This window comes from Lampetra planeri, chromosome 18, assembly GCF_965212315.1.
Source record: "Lampetra planeri chromosome 18, kcLamPlan1.2.h2, whole genome shotgun sequence".
NCBI lineage: Eukaryota > Metazoa > Chordata > Hyperoartia > Petromyzontiformes > Petromyzontidae > Lampetra > Lampetra planeri.
Window position 1 is genome coordinate 776,614 of NC_136124.1, and position 19,542 is coordinate 796,155.

At 47.2% G+C, this 19,542-nt stretch overlaps 1 protein-coding gene across 3 annotated transcripts in view; it reads right to left on the bottom strand.

Annotated features, from left to right (window-relative positions):
• Nucleotides 1-2,025: 2,025 nt before the first annotated feature.
• Nucleotides 2,026-19,542, bottom strand: part of LOC144723442 (uncharacterized) — a 69,742-nt gene continuing 52,225 nt past the window's right edge. Inside the window, exons 1-12 of one of the 3 annotated variants that reach the window (XM_078602202.1) lie at nt 18,497-19,013; nt 16,303-16,396; nt 15,483-15,676; nt 12,868-13,307; nt 12,301-12,460; nt 11,071-11,176; nt 9,595-9,761; nt 8,951-9,102; nt 8,349-8,508; nt 7,700-7,790; nt 7,360-7,444; nt 2,026-6,383 (exon numbers count right to left, since the gene is read on the bottom strand). In XM_078602202.1, coding sequence (XP_078458328.1) covers nt 5,151-6,383; nt 7,360-7,444; nt 7,700-7,790; nt 8,349-8,508; nt 8,951-9,102; nt 9,595-9,761; nt 11,071-11,176; nt 12,301-12,460; nt 12,868-13,307; nt 15,483-15,676; nt 16,303-16,396; nt 18,497-18,587 — 2,973 coding nt within the window. In that variant the 5' untranslated portion in view covers nt 18,588-19,013 and the 3' untranslated portion in view covers nt 2,026-5,150. Of the gene's footprint in view, nt 6,384-7,359; nt 7,445-7,699; nt 7,791-8,348; nt 8,578-8,950; nt 9,103-9,594; nt 9,762-11,070; nt 11,177-12,300; nt 12,461-12,867; nt 13,308-15,482; nt 15,677-16,302; nt 16,397-18,496; nt 19,017-19,542 lie in introns of those variants that run through there. The other 2 variants (XM_078602203.1, XM_078602204.1) reach the window with 2 other exon arrangements.

Below are 19,542 nucleotides of genomic sequence, written 5' to 3' on the forward strand. Positions count from 1 at the left end.
TGCAACGCACCAAACTGCCGCAGCAGAACACTGAGATGCAGTCAACGTCCAAATGGTGCGCGGGAAAAATGTTGTCATTCCCAACGATGTGTCCCCACAGTGTCATCCCATCGCTGTGACATGTACTATGCACGATGCCATCAGTATGAAAGTATTCAGCAAATTCCATAAGCATAGCGCGAGAAAATAACTAATGACATTTCGTGGGAATAGAAGTTGAGATGACGTAACAATGGGCATTCAGGATGCAACCATATCGATTCATTTGCATTAAACGATAAGTCTTCGTTGACGTTTAATTTAACGCAACTAAACTCTGCGTGTTCACAGATTACGGTTTATTGTGCACTTTGGCTTTGCGCGTACCAGGGACACGGTGAAAGCTGCAGAACCCGCGGTGTATAATCAGCTCATGAGCATGCGCTCACTGTGCCCGTGTCTCTATGTTTTACAAGTGCAGTTCTCCCAGCAAGGAGTGTTGTGATTATTCATGGCAAACTCGATAATCACACGCTGAAAAAAATAAACTGCATTTATTTTCAAATCCCACCCACCCCCCATTTTAATGCAGATTAGTTAATTAAGCCCACATTATCATAATTAAATAATATTAATAAAATATATATCAACTTTGATCCAAGTTTAAATTTGCATATTAGACACAGACACTGCAAATAACAACGTGTTTTAAATGGTAATTTGTTTTTAATGTGTAAATAATTAATAGGGGGTTGGCAATTAAGACCTTAGTTGATGACACGTGACATACCCTCCCCCTTCCCTCTGCATTGCCATCAGAGTATGTCAACCACATCTGAACATGAATTGCCAAATATCCTATAATTAGTGAGACATCACTGAGCATGGAGCTAAACACGTTGTCACATCGCGAGGGCTTCGAGACATTTTTTGACTTCATAGAAGCAGACGCCTTCTGTCGGTGAACGAACGCCTATCAACCCTTTCTCCCCGGGGGAGGGATCTTTACAAGACAACAACATACTGCACTAAAACTCGGGGAACCATCACAAGTGATTAGTACTGGTACCTGCTTCTATGTTCAAAGGGAACGCAAGTGCTCAGGGGCTACGACTGCTGTGCCGTAAGATGCCGCAACAAAAACACCGTGCACGTTGTCGGGAACAACGCGCACTCGAAACGAGATCTTTCGCAATAAACCCGCGAGCCGAGACGCGTTCACGAGTCGCCCTCTGCCGCCGCTGCTGCTGCAGCCCCAGCGGCAGTGCACGGGGCGCGCGCACGCGGCCACGCCGTCTGCGCGCACCTTCGACGGAGGAGCAGCGATGCCACGTGAACTCTGCAAATACACTTCCCAGACGGCCGTGTGGCTGGTGGGATGTGTCAAGAACATGTTCACGTGGAGGGACAGATTATAACGGGGGGGGGGGGGGGCGGTATTGTCTGCCTGATTTTCTATTCTGTCACTGCAGCGCTCGTTTACTGCCCACTTTCCATAGAAGTGTTACCTCTCGATTATCTGCGAGCGGATGAACCGAGTTCATGCGTTCAGCGTGCTGGTGCTGTGTACGGCGTGGTTTAGTGACAAGTGTAACTGCTCCTCACTCGTAGGGGTCAGAGACTCACTGCCCACGTGACTGCAAACATGTCAGCGAGCATGTCCACGGAGAGGCAATTAAAACAGACGACGCCGCGTGGACGTGTTCACTCCCATTCGAGTACGGTAAGCGACACACGCGTGTATGTATAGCACAATATAGAATTGTTTAATTGCACTTTCCGTGTTTTTTATTTTGTCTGGGCCAAACACCTCCCCCGCAACTTGCCCCAGAGCATGGAGAGTTGCCACTCCTCTTATTTGCAACTTGCCCTGTTTTCTTTATTACAAGAATGCTACTTTCCCGTCATGCAACACTTGGCGTTATAGGGGAATTCGATGTTACATTCATCCTGTAATCCACCGTATGAAAGATGTTGTACGCGCTATGTGTTATTAATGGTCTATGCATGTTGAGAGCAGAGAAAAAGTAGTTGTAAAATAAGTCCTCACATATGCATGGTTTATTTTTCAAAACAGCTCTTGTTAGTTTGTTACATTCACACGATGAGGTCAAACACAGAGCCCTTGGTGCGGCACCATAGCAGGGGAAGAGGAAAGGGTGGAACGGTTCATCTTCTTGGTTCTTTCGGTAAAGTCACGTAGAATGGAAATAATAAAATAATAAAAAAGACAGACTCTGTCTTCTCGACAGACCTGTTCTCCACCTGAGGATAGCTGCTTGCGTTGTGGCCGAAACGTCGTGAGAATTATTGTATTATTTGTATTATTTTATTATTTCCATTCTACGTGACTTTACCGAAAGAACCAACAAGATGAATCCCTGCAGTCACGAAAGCTTTAAATCGAAAGGTGGAACGGTTTCTACGAGGCATGAAACAGGAGCGCGCAGCTTCGTATGTCTCTCCAGAGACTCTGAGCAGCTTCGATAAAGCCACTTAAGTTTGGCTCCATAATAGAGGTCATCGGGTTCGATTTCGTAAATCTATAAATGCGTCATTAAACCCGCCACCACCCGACACAGCCAATTAGTAAGGGTTGTCGCGTGAACAAAACGTGCCAATTCGTTTCTAGTTCAGCACACCGCTGTGTCGGAGAGTAAACCCACGACATTTACAATTCGAGTACGACGTTTCGCCAGTAATTACAACCAGGCAATAGCCAGAGTTGTGAAGTCCTCCTGTTTCGGTCTTAAAAACACTGTCACCAAAAACCCCCAAACCCTCTAATATGGATATAGGTAGTCCCTCCAGAAAAACGCGGAGTTTTTTGGTGATTGTTGCGGGAAAAAATCGTTGATTATGCGGCACGTTTTCTTAAAAAATGCAATGGAATATGCGGGATATTTATGCAATTTTATGCAATTAAATTGCGGGAACTTGCAAAAATTGCGGGAACTTGCAAAAACTGCGGTTTGATGAAAAAGAGAAAAAAAAGTGATTCCCCCAACACCCTATTCACTAGGCTACTACTTTAATGTAAAGAGTCATTTCTTATTATTTCCTATGATAAGCAAGCATACTACATCACAGAAAGTGCTGGGAATATTTAAGTTCTCATCTTGTTTTATTTCAGACCTTAACAAACAGATGGCTCAAACTTACAAAACATTGAGTCGAACAAGTTCTGTAGCTTTACAAAATGAATATGCTACAACTTCTGTAAAAATGAATAAATAAAATATTTAAAAATAAAATGTGTGCTTCCTGTTTTACAGAGCTAGCTATGCAAAATAATTTGCCCCCACTGTCATGTAACACACTGAGGAACTGTTTTGCGCGGTCTTTTGCGCTTATGTTTGTTGGCAAATGAGAAAGATTTGCGGGCTTCATCATGGTTTCATTGGCATCGCGGGGTTTGCAGCTTTTCAATGATGTCGCGTAATGAGTGACGTCACTTCATAACGTTCCCATGGCAACAGGGGAAATGGCTGCGCTTGTGTGAAGTAAACGCAACATTTTTCAACTTTCTACTAAGATTTATGTGACTTTTTGCAACGAAAATGCGGGGATTATGAAATCATGCAAGCCCGCATTTTTTGCGCGCGGAAATCTGCAATTTATGCGGCGAAAGTGCGGCGTATTTGAAAAAACGCGCCCCCCGCATAAATATGCGGACTTTGGCTGATTTTGCGTGAAATCTTGCGATCGCATAATCGCGTTTTTCTGGAGGGACTGTATAGGTCTCGAACGCCTACGTGTTCAACTCAAGTTTGGCTGTTGGAGCCGTTGGCAATTAAAACCGAGCGTCAATAATCATAGACGTCGTTTGTTGTGGGGCAACTTGCAGCCCACCCACAGTTCGTAAACACACGGACCGTGAAGCTCTTTCTGTCGTCTTCATTGTGCTCAGCGAGTTCACGAGTAGGGGAGTTGTATTGTTGATCTATGCTCCTTGTGTCAGTGCGAGTAGCTGCCACCACCACCGTGTGGCGCTGTCGCACGGCTGAATTTCCCCGGTTTATTGCCGTTGGGTAAAAAAAGGGGATTTTTCTTTGGAGAATCAGTTTTGTGTAAAAAATAAACGACATGTCACAGCAATTATAATTTGTGCACACAACCATAAGTCACAGCAGTTTCCCACGATATAAATCACAATTTGTACAACACGTGTGGACAAAGATAATACATACAGTCCGTATATATACACACACACAATAAAAACACAGCACTTGTATGCATGTTGAACTTCTTTCGCACCGTACGTAGCCAACCGTGCTAATCGGAAGTGTGGAGGGGGGGACACTGCATGTAAACACTGCAACTGTGAGGGTGGAACATCACGTGATCTCACGTACCAGATACAATGCATGGGTTCAATTCCCCACACCGATGACAATGCGATTATTTTTAAACGGTAAATAACAGCTACTGATCTATGACTTCTAATGATACGCTATTCTATGCTTGCATGTGTTCAGGAGGTAAATGCCAACGTCGAGGTCTGATCGCCACGAGAGAGATTCTCAGGAGAGAGTTGGTGTAGTTGCGCTAATCATCCGTTGAAGGAGCTCGGACCACAGCGGTTTAATATGGTCCAGAGTGCAATGAGTAAAAAAGCCCGACATTATTACCAACTCATATAGAGATCACCAATATACCTCACGTGTCAATGATTGCCCCCCAAGCAGTGTCCCACCGAGCGACGCGGAGTTTGACTGAAGCGACCTTCGAGTGCGATGTCTCTCTGCTGTGGGTCCGTTTTCTAAAACGACAGCCCTTGCCACTCCCGTCGGGTGTGTGCAGTGTGCAGCAGCTTGGGTTGTATACAAACAGGGGAAAGAGCTCTGTCGGGTAGGGAAAGCTGAGCACTGGGCTGAAGGAAATACTGCAATAGCAAAGTGAATGTCTATTTACTGAAGGTATTTATTTGAATATTAAAAAGTACACAATGATTATGCATACTTCTTACTATTAGAATAGTCAATGATCTGCTCATCCCTTCTCCACCAATGTCAGTGTCAAGCGCAGGAACTTTAAGTTGGGGGGGGGGGGGGGTGTCTAAACTTGAATCACTGTGCACCCAATCTGCCCAGCGGTGGTTGGGCGCAAGATCCCTCCCTGCCCTGGAGGACGAGGCCCAGTCTCTTGGAGGGTCCGAAACTCTTTCCACGTCAAGTTGTGGGCTGGAGGTTCATGTTGACATAGCCTGGAGCGGGCATATCTCCCTCGCTCGGGGCAAGACCCACAATGAATTGGGGACATTGCACAGGGCAATCTCCGAGACTGCTGAGGCTGCTGGGATTTAAGCAGCCGAGGTTTGGGAGTATGTGGTGAGGGACGATGACGTAGCCTTCAGGGTCCGACACGAGCCACACCTGGGGGCGTTGAGTGCTCTGCAGGGCATTGTGGGGCACCTGCTGCTGCCCTGTGTGTGGAGGGACCGACGCGTCAGTCTGGGTTAAAGTCACCGGGGTTGGGTATGGGACGGAGGCGTTGGATGTAATTCCACATGGAAAGGAGGTTTGTGTTTTAGAATCCAATCCAGATAAAACTGGATCACCTGTGCTTGGTTCAGATAAACTGGATTCAGGTAAATATGATTCAATTTCATTGAGTTGAGTTGAATCAAATTGAAGTGACTCTAATGCACCTGAATCAGCTTGATCGTAGCTTGGATCAATTTCAAAAGCTCTGACTGAATTTGATTCGAAGTTCATTTTATATTCCCAATATGGATTGAGTCTATCAGATTCAACTGAATCCAGTTCTAATTTAGTTGATTCTGAATTAGCTAAACTGGATTCAATTGAGTCTGCCTCAAAAGCATCTGCATTAATCCTGTTTGACTCAATTAAGCCAGAGAGAGATGACTCTGGTTGAGCTAAATTTGGTGGATGCAAATCAAATTCAGCTGCATCCGGATTAAATAAATCTGTCCGAGACAAATCTGTTTTTGCACAAGGGAGCTCAAACAATTCTCCACTAACCCAATACGGTTCAAATGAACCCGACTTGGAATAATCGAGTTCTGCCAATCCCGGGTGAGAAAAATCCATTTTAACCGAATCCGATTCGCCTAAATTGGCTCGAGACACGGCGTCCGACTCCCCAGAGTCGGACGCCGTGTCTCCTTCAGAGAAGCCGCTGTCCACTCTGCGTTTGCGAGCGCCCGCTGTGGCGGCCCTTCGGATGGCCGTTTGCTTGGGGGAGGCGAGTGGATCGCGAGTGGACAGCGAACAATCGTCGACGTCGTCGCCATCACCGGCACCGCCGCCGCCGCCATTGACGCCCTCACGGGGGTGGAGGAGCGGCCTCTGTGAGTCGACTTCGGACAAAACTTCGATGGGGCAAGCGCCGACCTCCGTGTCTTCCGGAAACCCGGGTGAAACTTCCCATGCACAGCCCTGCATTTGGGGAATCGGCGAGGCGGGTGGGGTGGGGTGGGGGAGAAGTTTGCAATTATTGAAAGGAGAACTCATCCAGGCGCAAATCTGCTTCTTCAACTGGAAGACTGGCAGCCAGCCACGTGTGGTCCACGAGGGCTCTGGGAGTGGCCCGCTGCGAAATGTGGCTCAACCGAGACGCAGATGAGTGACACGAAAGAGAGAGAGACAAACGAGAGAGACACACGAGACCTGGAGTTCAGAGACGGGCAAGATGAAAACGAAGAGAAACAAGAGGTAGAGATGACCAGGCGTTTTCGATGTCGCAACACAACACGCATGCGACACCGTCAAGTCTCTACCCATGACATGCGATGTCACGTGGTGGGCCGCCGGAAATGTAGTGTCGCCAAAGAGCCCTGGTCTAGACTTGCAATGCCATGTGCGGTGAGGGGTGGGCAGGCTTCTTGAGTTGAGTTGGGTTATACGAGGTAGGAAGGAGATGATTAAGGAAGAGTTCCAATGTTGAGCTCTGAGGTGGATGGGGGGGAGGAGGAGGTGGGTGAGGAGGCTTCGGAGGACATCCACGCAGTGAGGCAGATGCATGCAAGGTGAGACGGATCGGACAAGTGCAGAGACTGCGTCCCCAGAGATGTTCGAGTTAAAATCCCGAGGAGAGCAACAACCGCCATGGTGGCAGTAGCAGCACAAAGACAAGTAGTAGATGGAGTGATGAAAAAGATGCCGTAAGGACATCGACAATAGCAATAGTAGATGCATAATGAGACAACAATGAGAGGGATATTGTAATACTCACCGTGATAGTAATTTAGAAACGAGGAGCAGACAGATGAGAAGATTAAGAGACGAGAGTGGATGTATTAATGATCATTATAGTAGCAGGAGCAGAGTTACAAGCAGGACACTGCCGTCGAAAGAGCCCGAGGGCTGTGTTTGCTGTTAAACACATCGAGTGAGTACGTGTGTACTCGCAAACCTGGTAGCTGTCGCTGAACTCGGACATGAGGCGGTTCAATGGGAGGTCGATGGCGGAGACGGGAGGGAAGAGGCGATCCTTGAGTCTGCAGCGCGGGGTTGGGGGCAGAAGGGTGAGAGAGGTGACTGTGAACGTGTGTGTGTGTCGGCCTTCATAGGTGCACGCTGACAGCACTTGCCTCAACAGTCTGTTAAGGCTATACAGGGGATCTTTGTCTTTATTGTATGTACATGTCCGAGTGTGTCTGTGTGGGTGTGTATGTGTGCGTATGTCTTTGATGTATAAGAGCATGTTGTGTGTGCTCATAGGTATACGTTTGTCTTTGTGTGTGTCACATTACCTCTGAAGCTTTGTATTTGTCACGAAGAGAATCACGACCACCGCCACAATAAACAAGACGACCGCAAGGTAAGGTGACCAAGACCTCACGTCTGTGGAGACAGACACACAAATCCCATTCTCCATGAGCCTCAATCAAGACTCTAATCCTGAAACCCATTCGTCTGCAGGCTTGTCTTGATTGTGCATCTCATTATTGAATTGTTAACAATCTAGCATGTGATATCGAATCATTGGTTGATCGTCAAAATATTGGAAAGCAGTCAAAACAATAACTGATTTTACAATTAATAAGTGGGCTTTCCAACACGCATATAAAGTTCGGTTAGTGAAAAAAGTTTGTAGTCAATGACTTTAGAAGTGCCACCACCACACACTGTGGTGACATCAACGAACGGTTCTGTTAAAGTGAATACACCATCACGCTCGGAGCATTGTGGGATCCAAGACTATGGTGGGCGAGGCCAGGGAATTTAAAGACAGATATTGGCCAAGGCACTTGTTTCAGGGGAAGTTTCATGCAGCGTTTCAGGAACAGACATAAACTGTTGTGAATTGATGTTGCTTTGATAACGAACGTAATTTAACACTCGGTTGTTGTTGTTTTAAGCTGCATCTTCACATCATCCCAAGGTCCCGCAAGGACAAACCGTGCTGAGGCGAAGCCGTCCCCAGCCGCGATGCACTCCAGCCGCTCCAGGAGCCGCGGTACAAGAAGCTGCTGGGCTGGGTACGAGCCCTCACCCAGTAGCCTCGTCCCGGACGCAACCCCGACATCTCCAGTTGCGTGGACGCCTCCACGGGAACGACCTGCTCGCTCGCTCACGGCCACCGTCCAAACGTTGAGGGACAAGAGTCCGAGAGGGGCTCATGTTGGGTCTGTTGAAGACACCGAGGGTCCTAGGTTTGAGTCACGGGCATCGGTGTCTGTCTCATAAGGTTTCATAATAATATAGGAGGGTTTTTGGGGGGGGGGGGGTTTGGGGGGGTTAGAAAAAAAACAATATTATGGATGATATTGGTTGCGAAAGCCTCGGTTTCATAATGGCCGTGTCAGATTCACGGAGGTGCTGGCCTTGGCTGTGCCTCTGGGTTCAAAATGGCCATGAAGCACTGAGATTCTGGAGTTAAGTCCTGCTTGTGGGTATTTCTCATGAATGCACATGTCGGGTTCATAATGGCTTTCTCGGATTCACAATGACCATGCTGGGTTGACGCTGCATGTTTCAGGTTTACAATGGCTGTGTCTCACCTTCCAATCGGCCTCTTCCCCTGCATCGGTGTATCCGATCTCATAGCGAAGGTGATTGGTCAGCCTCGGGTCAGGTGATGACCACGTGACGTCCAGGGTGCCACTGCTTGTTCCCGCATACAAGGTCACGTGACCTGGAGGATTTGTCTGTACTGAGAGGGAAAGAGTTGCAATAGTGGTTGGATGTGTGTTATTGGTTGCATAAGTAATGATGGCATGATTAATATGAGTGTTTGCATGTATAGTAGAGGTTGCATTCATATTTCAAGGGGTAACAGTCGTAGTAGCAGGTATACTAATGATTGCATGTGTAATGTTGGCATGTATGTATGCATTGAAAAAAACTGTACGTGCCCTTAGTCAATTTGCTGCTGGATTAAGGCCTCCCTGCAAGTTGTAGCATCGGAGGTGTCTGGCCATACTTGACCCCGCTTGTCTGGCTCTCCACAACCACTCCATATTTGCTGGGGAATTGAACTCAGGTGGCCAGGTTCACGGCGTAGTGCACTAACCACTTGTTCCATCACTCCAACCCAGTGGCACATGTGCCATTAGTTCATTTATAATAGTGGGTGCGTGTGTGGTAGTGGCATAGAGTGTGGGTGTATCACAACAGTTGTAGGTTTAGTTCGCCGCATGTTTACCCGCGTGTCGGAGCAGTGCCGGACCCCAGGTTGCCACGTTCCAGGTTGAATCCCACGTCTCCGCTCGCAGTTCGGCCCTCACAGGATCGGGCGTGGCGGCAGGAGGGAGGGAACAGGAGGCGAACTGTGACCCCGGTAGGTTTGGGGCGCACGGCATGCTGCCAGCACTGCAAAGACAAAGATTCCACGTTTAGATATTGAGTCTGTAGAGGCAAGAGCAGGGAGTGAGCCCTAATTATTACCAGCATCATTGTTAATAATGTATTATTTACAAAGCCCAAACAACCATTTCATCTTTCGATTTAAAGCTTTCGTCACTGCAGGGATTCATCTTCTTGGTTCTTTCGGTAAAGTCACGTAGAAGGGAAGTAATAAAATAATAAAAACGTAATAAAATAATATAATTCTCACGACGTTTCGGCCACAACGCAAGCAGCCTCAGGTGAAGAGGACGGCTGCTTGCGTTGTGGCCGAAACGTCGTGAGAATTATATTATTTTATTACGTTTTGTTTTTATTATTGTATTACTTCCCTTCTACGTGACTTTACCGAAAGAACCAAGAAGATGAACCATTTCATCATCTTGAATTGTGAAAAAAACAATTGTAGTTGGTGATACAATTGAACGCTTTGGGAAGTAACAGAACAACTTATAAACGCATTTCTCTCTTTGTCTTCATCGTTGATGCAGCAAGTAATAAATAACTTTTTAACATTATAAAACATGTTCACTTATACACAACATAAAACACATAAGAAGAGAATTGGTCAATGTCATGGCCATTCAATTGTTTGTCATTTAACAATCTACGTGTGCCGTCTTCTTCAGCCACACGTGTAGGCGGGAGTAGCTGTGCACATGGCCTGCAAGCCAGCACTGTGGAGGTGAGGGTCAGTGTGATCAGACGCGTCAAACTTCCTTCCCTTAAGCACCGAGGAGCCATGTCTTGGCCAACCAGGAGAAGGCCGATACATCAAAGTGCAGAATCCTCCTCTTCCAAGTGCATGGGATAGAGTTCTACCCCCCATCGCACACCGTGGGGTTTTCTCTGGATACTCTAGTTCCCTCACACATGCATAAACACTCACTCATTAGCCGACAACTTGTTACCATATATATAGAGGACTGCAGAGCTTGTGGGGATGGGGGCTGGGCACTGCCTGGCTGCATTCGCCATTGTCTGTGGTTCCTCACGCTTACAATTAGCACGGTTGGCAGGGAACGGTGTGAAAGAAGTACAACATACAGTACATACATATACATATTAGGACATTTAACTTGTAGTGGAGCTACCTTTTCAGCAAAGGGCAGTGCAGCCCAATGGATGAATGCGCTGTATTCTAATTGAATGTGTATGCGCCTTACCAGCAACCCGCACTGACACGCGTGTGGTATGGTGTGGTCAAATATCCCGCACGGCGTTGTTTGTGTGTGTGGCATTTCCAGGTCCATGCTCACAGATGTGTGTGCAGTACCTGGAGTGGTAGGTTAGTGTGAACGTGAGGTTCAGAATGGTCTCCACCCTCCACTCGCAGGCTAACGAGGTCAGGTCCCGCGTGAAGCAGAGAAGGGACAGAAGGTCTGGGGTTGCAGACAACACAGACGATTTTAAGTGTTCGTTATTTGACCGACATTGCCAATGTAATAATGACTTCCCGTCAACGTGAAATATGTCTCCACTCCGTTGAATAATGGAGCTGCGCTAATTGTGAATTGGCAGGAATGAGCCCATTTGATAGAAATCACACATTCCCACGACAGGGACTTGTTAATACATAGCCAAAACAACAACAACAACCGACATTTGCCACTAAGTAGCGGTGACGTCACCACGGTGCTTGTGCCAAGCTAGGTGCACTTTGAGGCCAAGTGCAGTGTCGAAGGCTTGCTGACAGGAGGTCACGTGACAGACCCAGGTGCCATGTGCTCTCCACTGTGTCAAATTGCTGCGTTTTAACCACCCGGCGCTCCCCCCATTGTTGTGAGCGTCGCTCCTCTGCCCCACAAAATGGCGACGGTGATCACCATTGTGGGCCTCACCAAGTCTCATGCCTTTTACTCAGGAGGGCCCGTGCTAGTTTTCACAGTAGGAGGCAATGATTGCTATGTATAATCCAATTTTCAAATTTGGCAAATTTTGGGCATGACGCCAGCACACAATGGCCTATTAAGAAGCATACGGCGCTATTTTTACGGTTAACACAACCGCATTATTGATCAGGACAGCCTCTGGATTCAAACTGTGGTCGTGTTTAGTGGTCGTGTCAGGTCTAGTGTTGAGCAATGAAGGTTATTGTTGTTAGTGGCTGGGCATGTCAGTGACACGATCACGGATAGTGTTCGAGTGGTGGGGGTTTATTGTGAGTGGCTGTGGCAAGTGTGGAGTGCTCGTGTTGAGTGATGGGAGTTATTGGTAGTGGTTGTGGCTAACATCAGGCATAGTGTTGAGTGATATTGTTGAATGATGAGGGTTATTGTTAGTGGTTGTGGCTATTGTCAGAGCTAGTGTTGGGTGGTGACGGTTATTGTTAGTGGCTGTGGCTAATGTTGAGTGCAAGTGTTGAGCGCTGAGGGTTATGGTTCGTGATTGTGGCTAGTGTCAGGGCTAGTATTGAGTGATGGGGGTTATTGTTGTTAGTGGTTGAGGCTCGTGTTGAGTGATGGGGGTTATCACTGTTTTGAGTTCTGGGCTAGTGGATGCTGACCCGTGATGTGGGCGGGCCAAGAGCACGCAGTGTGGCTCCACGGACCCCAGGGCCCCCCCATGGAGGCACCGTCTGGGCGAGCTCGCACGCGGACGCAGGCGCGCTCGCCCACGGGGAGGTCATCCACGAGCAGAGAGGGAGCTCGTGACAGGAGCAGCATCTGCCAGAGTGTGCGCGTCAACGCGTCGTCACCATCGTTAATCCGGATCACGCTGACAAGTGTGTTGAAGTATTGTCAAATACCCCCCACCACCTGAACAACAATTCTCATATAACAGTAACGTAGCGGATACATTACATAGCTTTAAAATAAATATATTACAAAATGCATCAACAGCATGTTTGTTAACATGAACATGAATATATGTTGAACTTCTTTCACACTGTGCGTAGCCAACCGTGCTAATCGGATGTGCATCAAAACATCAATATAAAAATATTCTTAATCATCATTGTCATGAACATCACGATAATTTACAACATCGGTATCATCATCATCAACATCTTCATCATTTTAACATCAATGAATCATCATCTTCAACATGGACACCGTTATGATTAACTGACCTCTGTGGCAGGAGTTCTCCATGTGGCAGGTGTTTGAAGCATCGACTTGGCAGGTTTCTCCACGGCGGGTTTAACTGATATATCCAGTTTATCAATCGTAGGTTTCACCACGATGTCACTTTCTTCCGTGTCAGGTTTAACTGTTATGTCAGGTTGAACTCGAGCTGGTTTAAATGTATTTGCTCTGTCAGGTTGAGCTATGTCAGGATTATTAACTCTGTCAGGTTTAACTCCGTCAGGTTTAGCTCCGACAGGTCGTGTAAAGTGCCACGTGGCAGTAGCAACAGTCGTGGCAGCACCACGTGGCATGGTTGTCAAGGCAACTTGGTAGACCAGGTGACCCGACAGCCCCCGTGTGTCTGGCGGCAGCCAATCAGCTCTCAGCAAGCCTTGACGAGGCCCCGCCCTTGCGGTCACATGACATGGAGCCTCTACGATGACTGGATGGGGAGACAAAAGAAAGCGTTAGAACCAAATAATCAGAAAATGTCTTCAGTTAACAAATCGAATATTTAACCATTAAAGAGTTAATGTGAAATATATGTATGTACACTGAACTTCTTTCGCACCATACATAGCCAACCGTGCAAATCTAAAAGTTAACATCCGAGCTTTAACTTTTTTGGCCTTTGTCCATATAATCTAAAACAAAACTAATTACCATTTGCTCATATAGCTTGTTTTAAACACATTTCACCTTTATTTATAAATGTAGCATTCTGTTTTATAATTAATTAATTAATATGCCCGTCATATAACGTTTTTAGCATCATTCTTCACGTCTATATTTTCACTTTGTAGGGAAAAAACAGTCCACAAAATCCACCGGCTACTCATCAGACGGATCCCTGACTTCTATGGATTGTTCCTGAAGGTCTCACATCATGTACATGCCACCACAGCGTCGTCAATCATACAATCTACTTCTGGATGAAAGCCTCTCCACAAGCAGCCGCCACCTCTGCAATGTAATAGTCCACGTAGCACCTGCACATTAACCGATTTTATCGCTCCATCTCCTCTATGGATGTACTTTTGGACGGGTTACATTCCTTGCATGCCACTCCCTTTTAATTTTTGTCCATCGGCCATCAACCTTTCTGTCCATGGCGTGTCCTGTCCAAACCCACTACATTTTATTAAGAGTTTTGAATAATATATTTATTTAACCTGCACATGTTCTCTAATGCAATGTGGCGGTGGGAAGTAGATCAGCGTTAACGTCGTTGCCCCTCGTTGGCACCCGTGGGCCCCATCGGAGCAGCTGATGTGCCCACCAACGGAGCGAATTCTGCAAGCCCCCAACTCTCCAACACGGATCCTGGTCTCAATGTCACCCGCAGCTCTGACGACGTGCAGAACTCCAGCTTCGACACCATCGGACCCGCACTCCTGAGCTCTACATCCTCAACATCGAGGGTCTCTGTTCGCTTTCAACAGTTGTTCGGCCGTTCAACAGTCACCTGATTTTTTACACCCTTAGTTTCTCACCGAATGTTGTTCAGGTCGCACGCAGACTGGAGAAGGTGGCATGTGACCAGTAGCCACAAACCACAGCGAGAAGTGCAGTGGATGTGGTTCGCCCGGTGCAGAAATATGCTTTGGGGTTGCTGACTCAGATCCGGCTGTCTGAGCTGCCGTGTTCGGCAGTAAATTTGGTGTTGGGCAACGGGCAATAAAAGTGTGAAGTGGGCACCTCGGGATTTGTCAAAATGTCGCAGCAGAGATGCGAGTTGTGTCCTGTATATGGGAATCTTGATAATACGAATGATAATGATGTAATTTATCCAGGGCGCACCGAATTTCAAGACTCTTTCTCAAGAGTGTCCTGCATTGGGATGTTTGGCGAATTCTTTGTTAAAGGAGTATTTTGTATGTCGAGGGAAGAACTGCCACCTCTGAGATACAAATTCCCGAGACTTGGCGAGCAGAATATCTCTCAATTCCAGAAGAGGGGAGAACTATGCATGTAAATACATTCTCTTGAGTGGTGGATTACTATCACTACGCAGCAACTGGCACAAACCGACACTTATATCTCAAAATGAGGATGTACCAGAGTACTTGGAAAAACCCACCACCATGCATACAAAAGAATAGCACTCAAAGTCAACACAGACAGGCCCAAAAAGCCACATGCTGTACTGCCATCTCTAGGCCACCTCGATGCCCAAATAGATCAGTAGTTTCACCAAACTCTTTACGATCCACCAGCTCTTGTCTCCAAAGAGCTGGATCACATGTGTGCTCCCCCATGCCCCTTTTCAATAAATAAATATACTGTATGTACCCCACACAGAATATGCTAGTTGCACTTTGAGAGCCCTTCATGCAATTCCACTACTGGACAAGGGGCACCCCACGTCATGTGGATCGTGGAGGTTATCGTACTACAGCCATGGTAAGTGCAGGTTGGTGATATGGGGTCGGGGAGCATAGACATTGCCCACTGCTGCCCACCACGAAGCCTCGCTGCCCTGTGACGCGCTTATTTGTGGTGGTCGCCCATTCAAGAGGCATCCCGGCTGAAGCCTGCTTAGCCCGAGACCTGACGAGACTGGCTACATTCTGGGTGATTTGGTCACCTTGCGTGGTGAAAATATATAATCACTCACTGTGTTTCTCGAGGTAGAACACCCTTTGAACTTGGATCGCCAGGGTCAGATTTGAGGCCAAGGCCAGGTTCAAGGTCACGGTCAGTGGCACATAGTAGTGCACATGGTTTGGGGCGAGAGGACATTCAACCTTAACCCGGCCTTGACCTAATTCCTGCAGGTGGAGCCTCGTGCAGGCAAATGCCTGCTGTTGCCTGGAACGAGACAATTCCAAAGATAAATATATCATCATGTTGCTTGTGGTTCATAATGGATCAATAGATGGTTGAAGGCAGTGGGAGTGTGTGTGTGGCTATTTTAAAGTGCGGGATTTGCGGAGTTAGTGGTTAAGCACCCAGTATCCTGGATTTGATTCCCAGCCAAGGCTAACCTCAGTGCCAAGATATCTGAACCAGTTCTGGGCCTCCTCTATGTCGATTTAGTGTTAAATGAGTTCCTGACACAATGTAAACATCAGTATTGGGTAGATAACGGTGGCCCAGCGTAGTGCTGGCCACACCACCCACTTGTATGCTGTGCCGGCCTTCATAGATGCTCGCTAATGGCACTTGCCCCAACAATGTGAAATGTTAATTCAGGAAACTTTGTTTTGGTTGTCTCCTTAAGAGATTCGTAATGGCTTTGTCGACTTTATAATGGCTACGTTTGAGTCAATGAGCCAGCATTGCAACGATTCAGGGTCGAGCCTTGGGTCTGGGCATCTCTGTCAGATATTCATAATGGCTATGTTGAGTTCATCGTGACGTGTGGTTCATAATGTCCGACTCGGGTTCATGATGGCTGCATTGGGGTTGTTTCATAATGGTCATGTCGTGTTTACCGATATGCGAAGCTCATGTTGAATTCATAATGGCCGACGCCTTCCCAGGAGCACGTGACTTCATAGAGCCGGGACCCTGAACACTGAAGGGCAGCTGGATACACGCATACAGTATACATTCATAGACACATTAAATAGCAGGTTAAATATCAATACATTCATAGACACATTAAATAGCAGGTTAAATATTAATGCGGACTTGTTTTTTGCGTCACTAGGGGAGCAAAGAAAGACCTCAATTAATTAGAAAGCCCAAGTTATTCATAGTGACATGAGATGAAATCCAGTGGAAATGTAACTATAGGAGCAACGTTCGTTGACGTTGGTCCAACGTTCGTCCAAAGTCAATCAAAGCTGGCCCAATGTTGGCATGTATGCTGGGAAAAGCGCACGTGCAAATGTACAAACACATCCCGTCTCAGATTTGCCGACAACGTAGTTATTATGATGTCGCCATTATCACGTGAAATTGGAAACAACGACAGCCCAGTAAACATGGAATGTTGGGCCAACTTTGAGAATCGATTATTGGTTCTGAAAATCAAGAGCGGATAACTGTATCCAGTGGAATGTGAATAGGAAGAGGTGTGTGCCCCTCATGCTTTACCCCACCACAGGGACCTGCCGACCGGCCTAACAACTGTGAGTGACCCCGTGGCCATTGCTGTGGGGAGAGCGGCGGGGCAGTTTGAGAAGCTGCCACCGTCGTTTCAGATGGAAGTGAACCTGCGACCTCTGAACTGCAAGTTCCGCGCGCTAACGAATCCACTCGTGTGGCAGCTCCCTTCATTTCTCAGCAAAGAAGGTAAAACACGTGAAGTCTGTTCCTCTAGACATTTGTATATTTGCGGCAAACCAGTGACCGGGTTTTTTGTACTAGTTTTATTCGTGCAGTTACCAGTAATGCAAACAAAAAATGTTTAACAACCCGACATAAAATATCCACCAGAAACGTGGTTATTGACAAAGAATATGGCACAAAGCTGCAAAATACACAAAGAAGCAATGGCGATTCGCGTTATTAGTTTACATTGAGAGATAAAAAGAGGAATACACGGATTAGAGAACACATGCATTCTAGATTTGAAGCTTTCGTGACTGCAAGGATTCATACTCTTTGGTTTTTTCGGTAAAGTCACGTAGGTGAAAATTAAAATAAATTAAATCACGACGTTTCGGAGGCAACACAAGCTTCCGTCTGTGTTGCCTCCGAAACGTCGTGATTTTATTTATTTTAATGTTTTACCTACGTGACTTTACCGAAAAACTCAAAGAGGAAGAACACATGCAGCTTAGAGACGTAATATTGACGGGTTAAGAGAAGCACGTGGGCTCGGGCAGGAGGTGTCACGGCTATAAGGCAGCGATGGCCCGTGGGCGAGACTAACGACGGATTGCCAGTCAATGGAGGGAACAAATCCCAGAGGGTGACCACCAAGGAGATGGAGCAATGAAAGCTGCTCGTGTGTAGGTGCTCTATGGATTGTTACATCGCAACATCACGAGATTTGGAAACTGCCTGAGGGATGTCTTATTCCTTCAGCGGACAGATCACGGCTGGAGACACCCGCGAGAGAACTGCTCTCATGATATCTTGCAGCAGTGGTCATTATTTAACTTAATAGCAACATTTGAGTAGGATAAACGATCCTACGATCGCCTATTCACGCGCTCCTGCGGCTGGGGTGTTGAGGTTACATCTATCTTGACATGGCATCTTTTTGGGGGGGGGAGGTGTAATCTGATGTCCACCTGCTGCCAGACGCTGACAAACATTGCCGATGTGTGATTGTAAAGTTCACTCACACCACGTTACTGCAGATTTCACCTGAATGCAAAACGTGTCAGCCTTCATCTCCCCCTCCACGTGGATATGCAGGAACAGAGACGTGAAGGTGGTGCATTTGATTATCCACAAAGATGCTCACGATCATTTACACTTACTTTTGTCAAGTTACTGTATGTTCGACATGTATATTGAGACAGACACAAATACATAAACAGACTCATACGTAGGCACCTACAAAGACAAAGATCCCCCGTATAGCACTCATACACCATGTGCACAGTGATGAATTGTATACAAACACACGTGTACACATTCGTGTACATATCGGCAGTTATATTCAAATGTACCCAATGCACACAATCGCTCTGCACGTGCTCGTGTCCGTCCACGCAGCAGTCGTCTCACCGGCGTCATCTCTCTCGCTGTACACAGTCTCCAGCGCCAGCAGCAGCAGCAGCAGCGCCAGCAGCAGCAGCGCCAGCTTGTGATGCTGCATTGAGGCGCAGAGTCTCACGTGCCCCTCTGTGTATCTGTCCCCTCTGTCTTTGTCTCAGTCCATGTGTGTGTGTGTCTCTCTCTCTCTCACTACGTGTCTGTGTGTGTGTCTCTCTCTCACTGCGTGTCTCTATGTGTGTGTGTCTCTCTCTCACTGCGTGTCTGTGTGTGTGTGTGTCTCTCTCTCATTGCGTGTCTGTGTGTCACGCGGATTTATCTCTCCAATTCTGTTTGCCGAAACGCTACTGGTATTTCCCTCGCAGTGGTTGTTATGGGTGGGTGACGATGTAAAACGACTACGTTGTATCTGCATTTGGTTGTGTGTATTTCTTTAGGAATATTTGTCTTCGTTATATCAGTGTCTCGCTTGTGTGCAGCATGTGCCTCTCTACAAGTGCGTGTGTATGCGTTGCATCTGTGTGTGCGCGTAGTTGTTGTTGATGTTGGGTGTGGATGTGGTTTAGGGGTCTGCGTCCTTTTGATAGCGATGTGGTCAAGCACACCCTATACACAGACATATACATACAGATCTAGAGGCAAAGATCCCCCGTGTAGTCTTTAACAGACTGTTGGGGCAAGTTCTGTTTGCTAGCACCCATTAAGACCGGCACGGCGCACAAGGGGGTAGTGGTGGAGTGGTCAGCACCACGCCGTGGTCTCTCCACTGCTGATGTTTACACACCGTACCGGGTACTCATTTAAGGCTGAGTCGAATTAGTGAAGGCCCAGGACCGCTTCAGATATTCCTTACCGCTGTTCGCCGTGAGCGGGATCGAACTCGGGTCATCGGTTTCATAGCGCAGTGCGCCAATGCCACTACGCTACTGCTCCCCATCGAACACATCTATGTACAATGACATGCAAAGACAAAGATCCCCCCCCGTATAGGCTTAACAGACTGTTGGGGCAAGCGCTGTTAGCGAGGAGCACCACCGGTGAAGGTCGGCACGGCACAC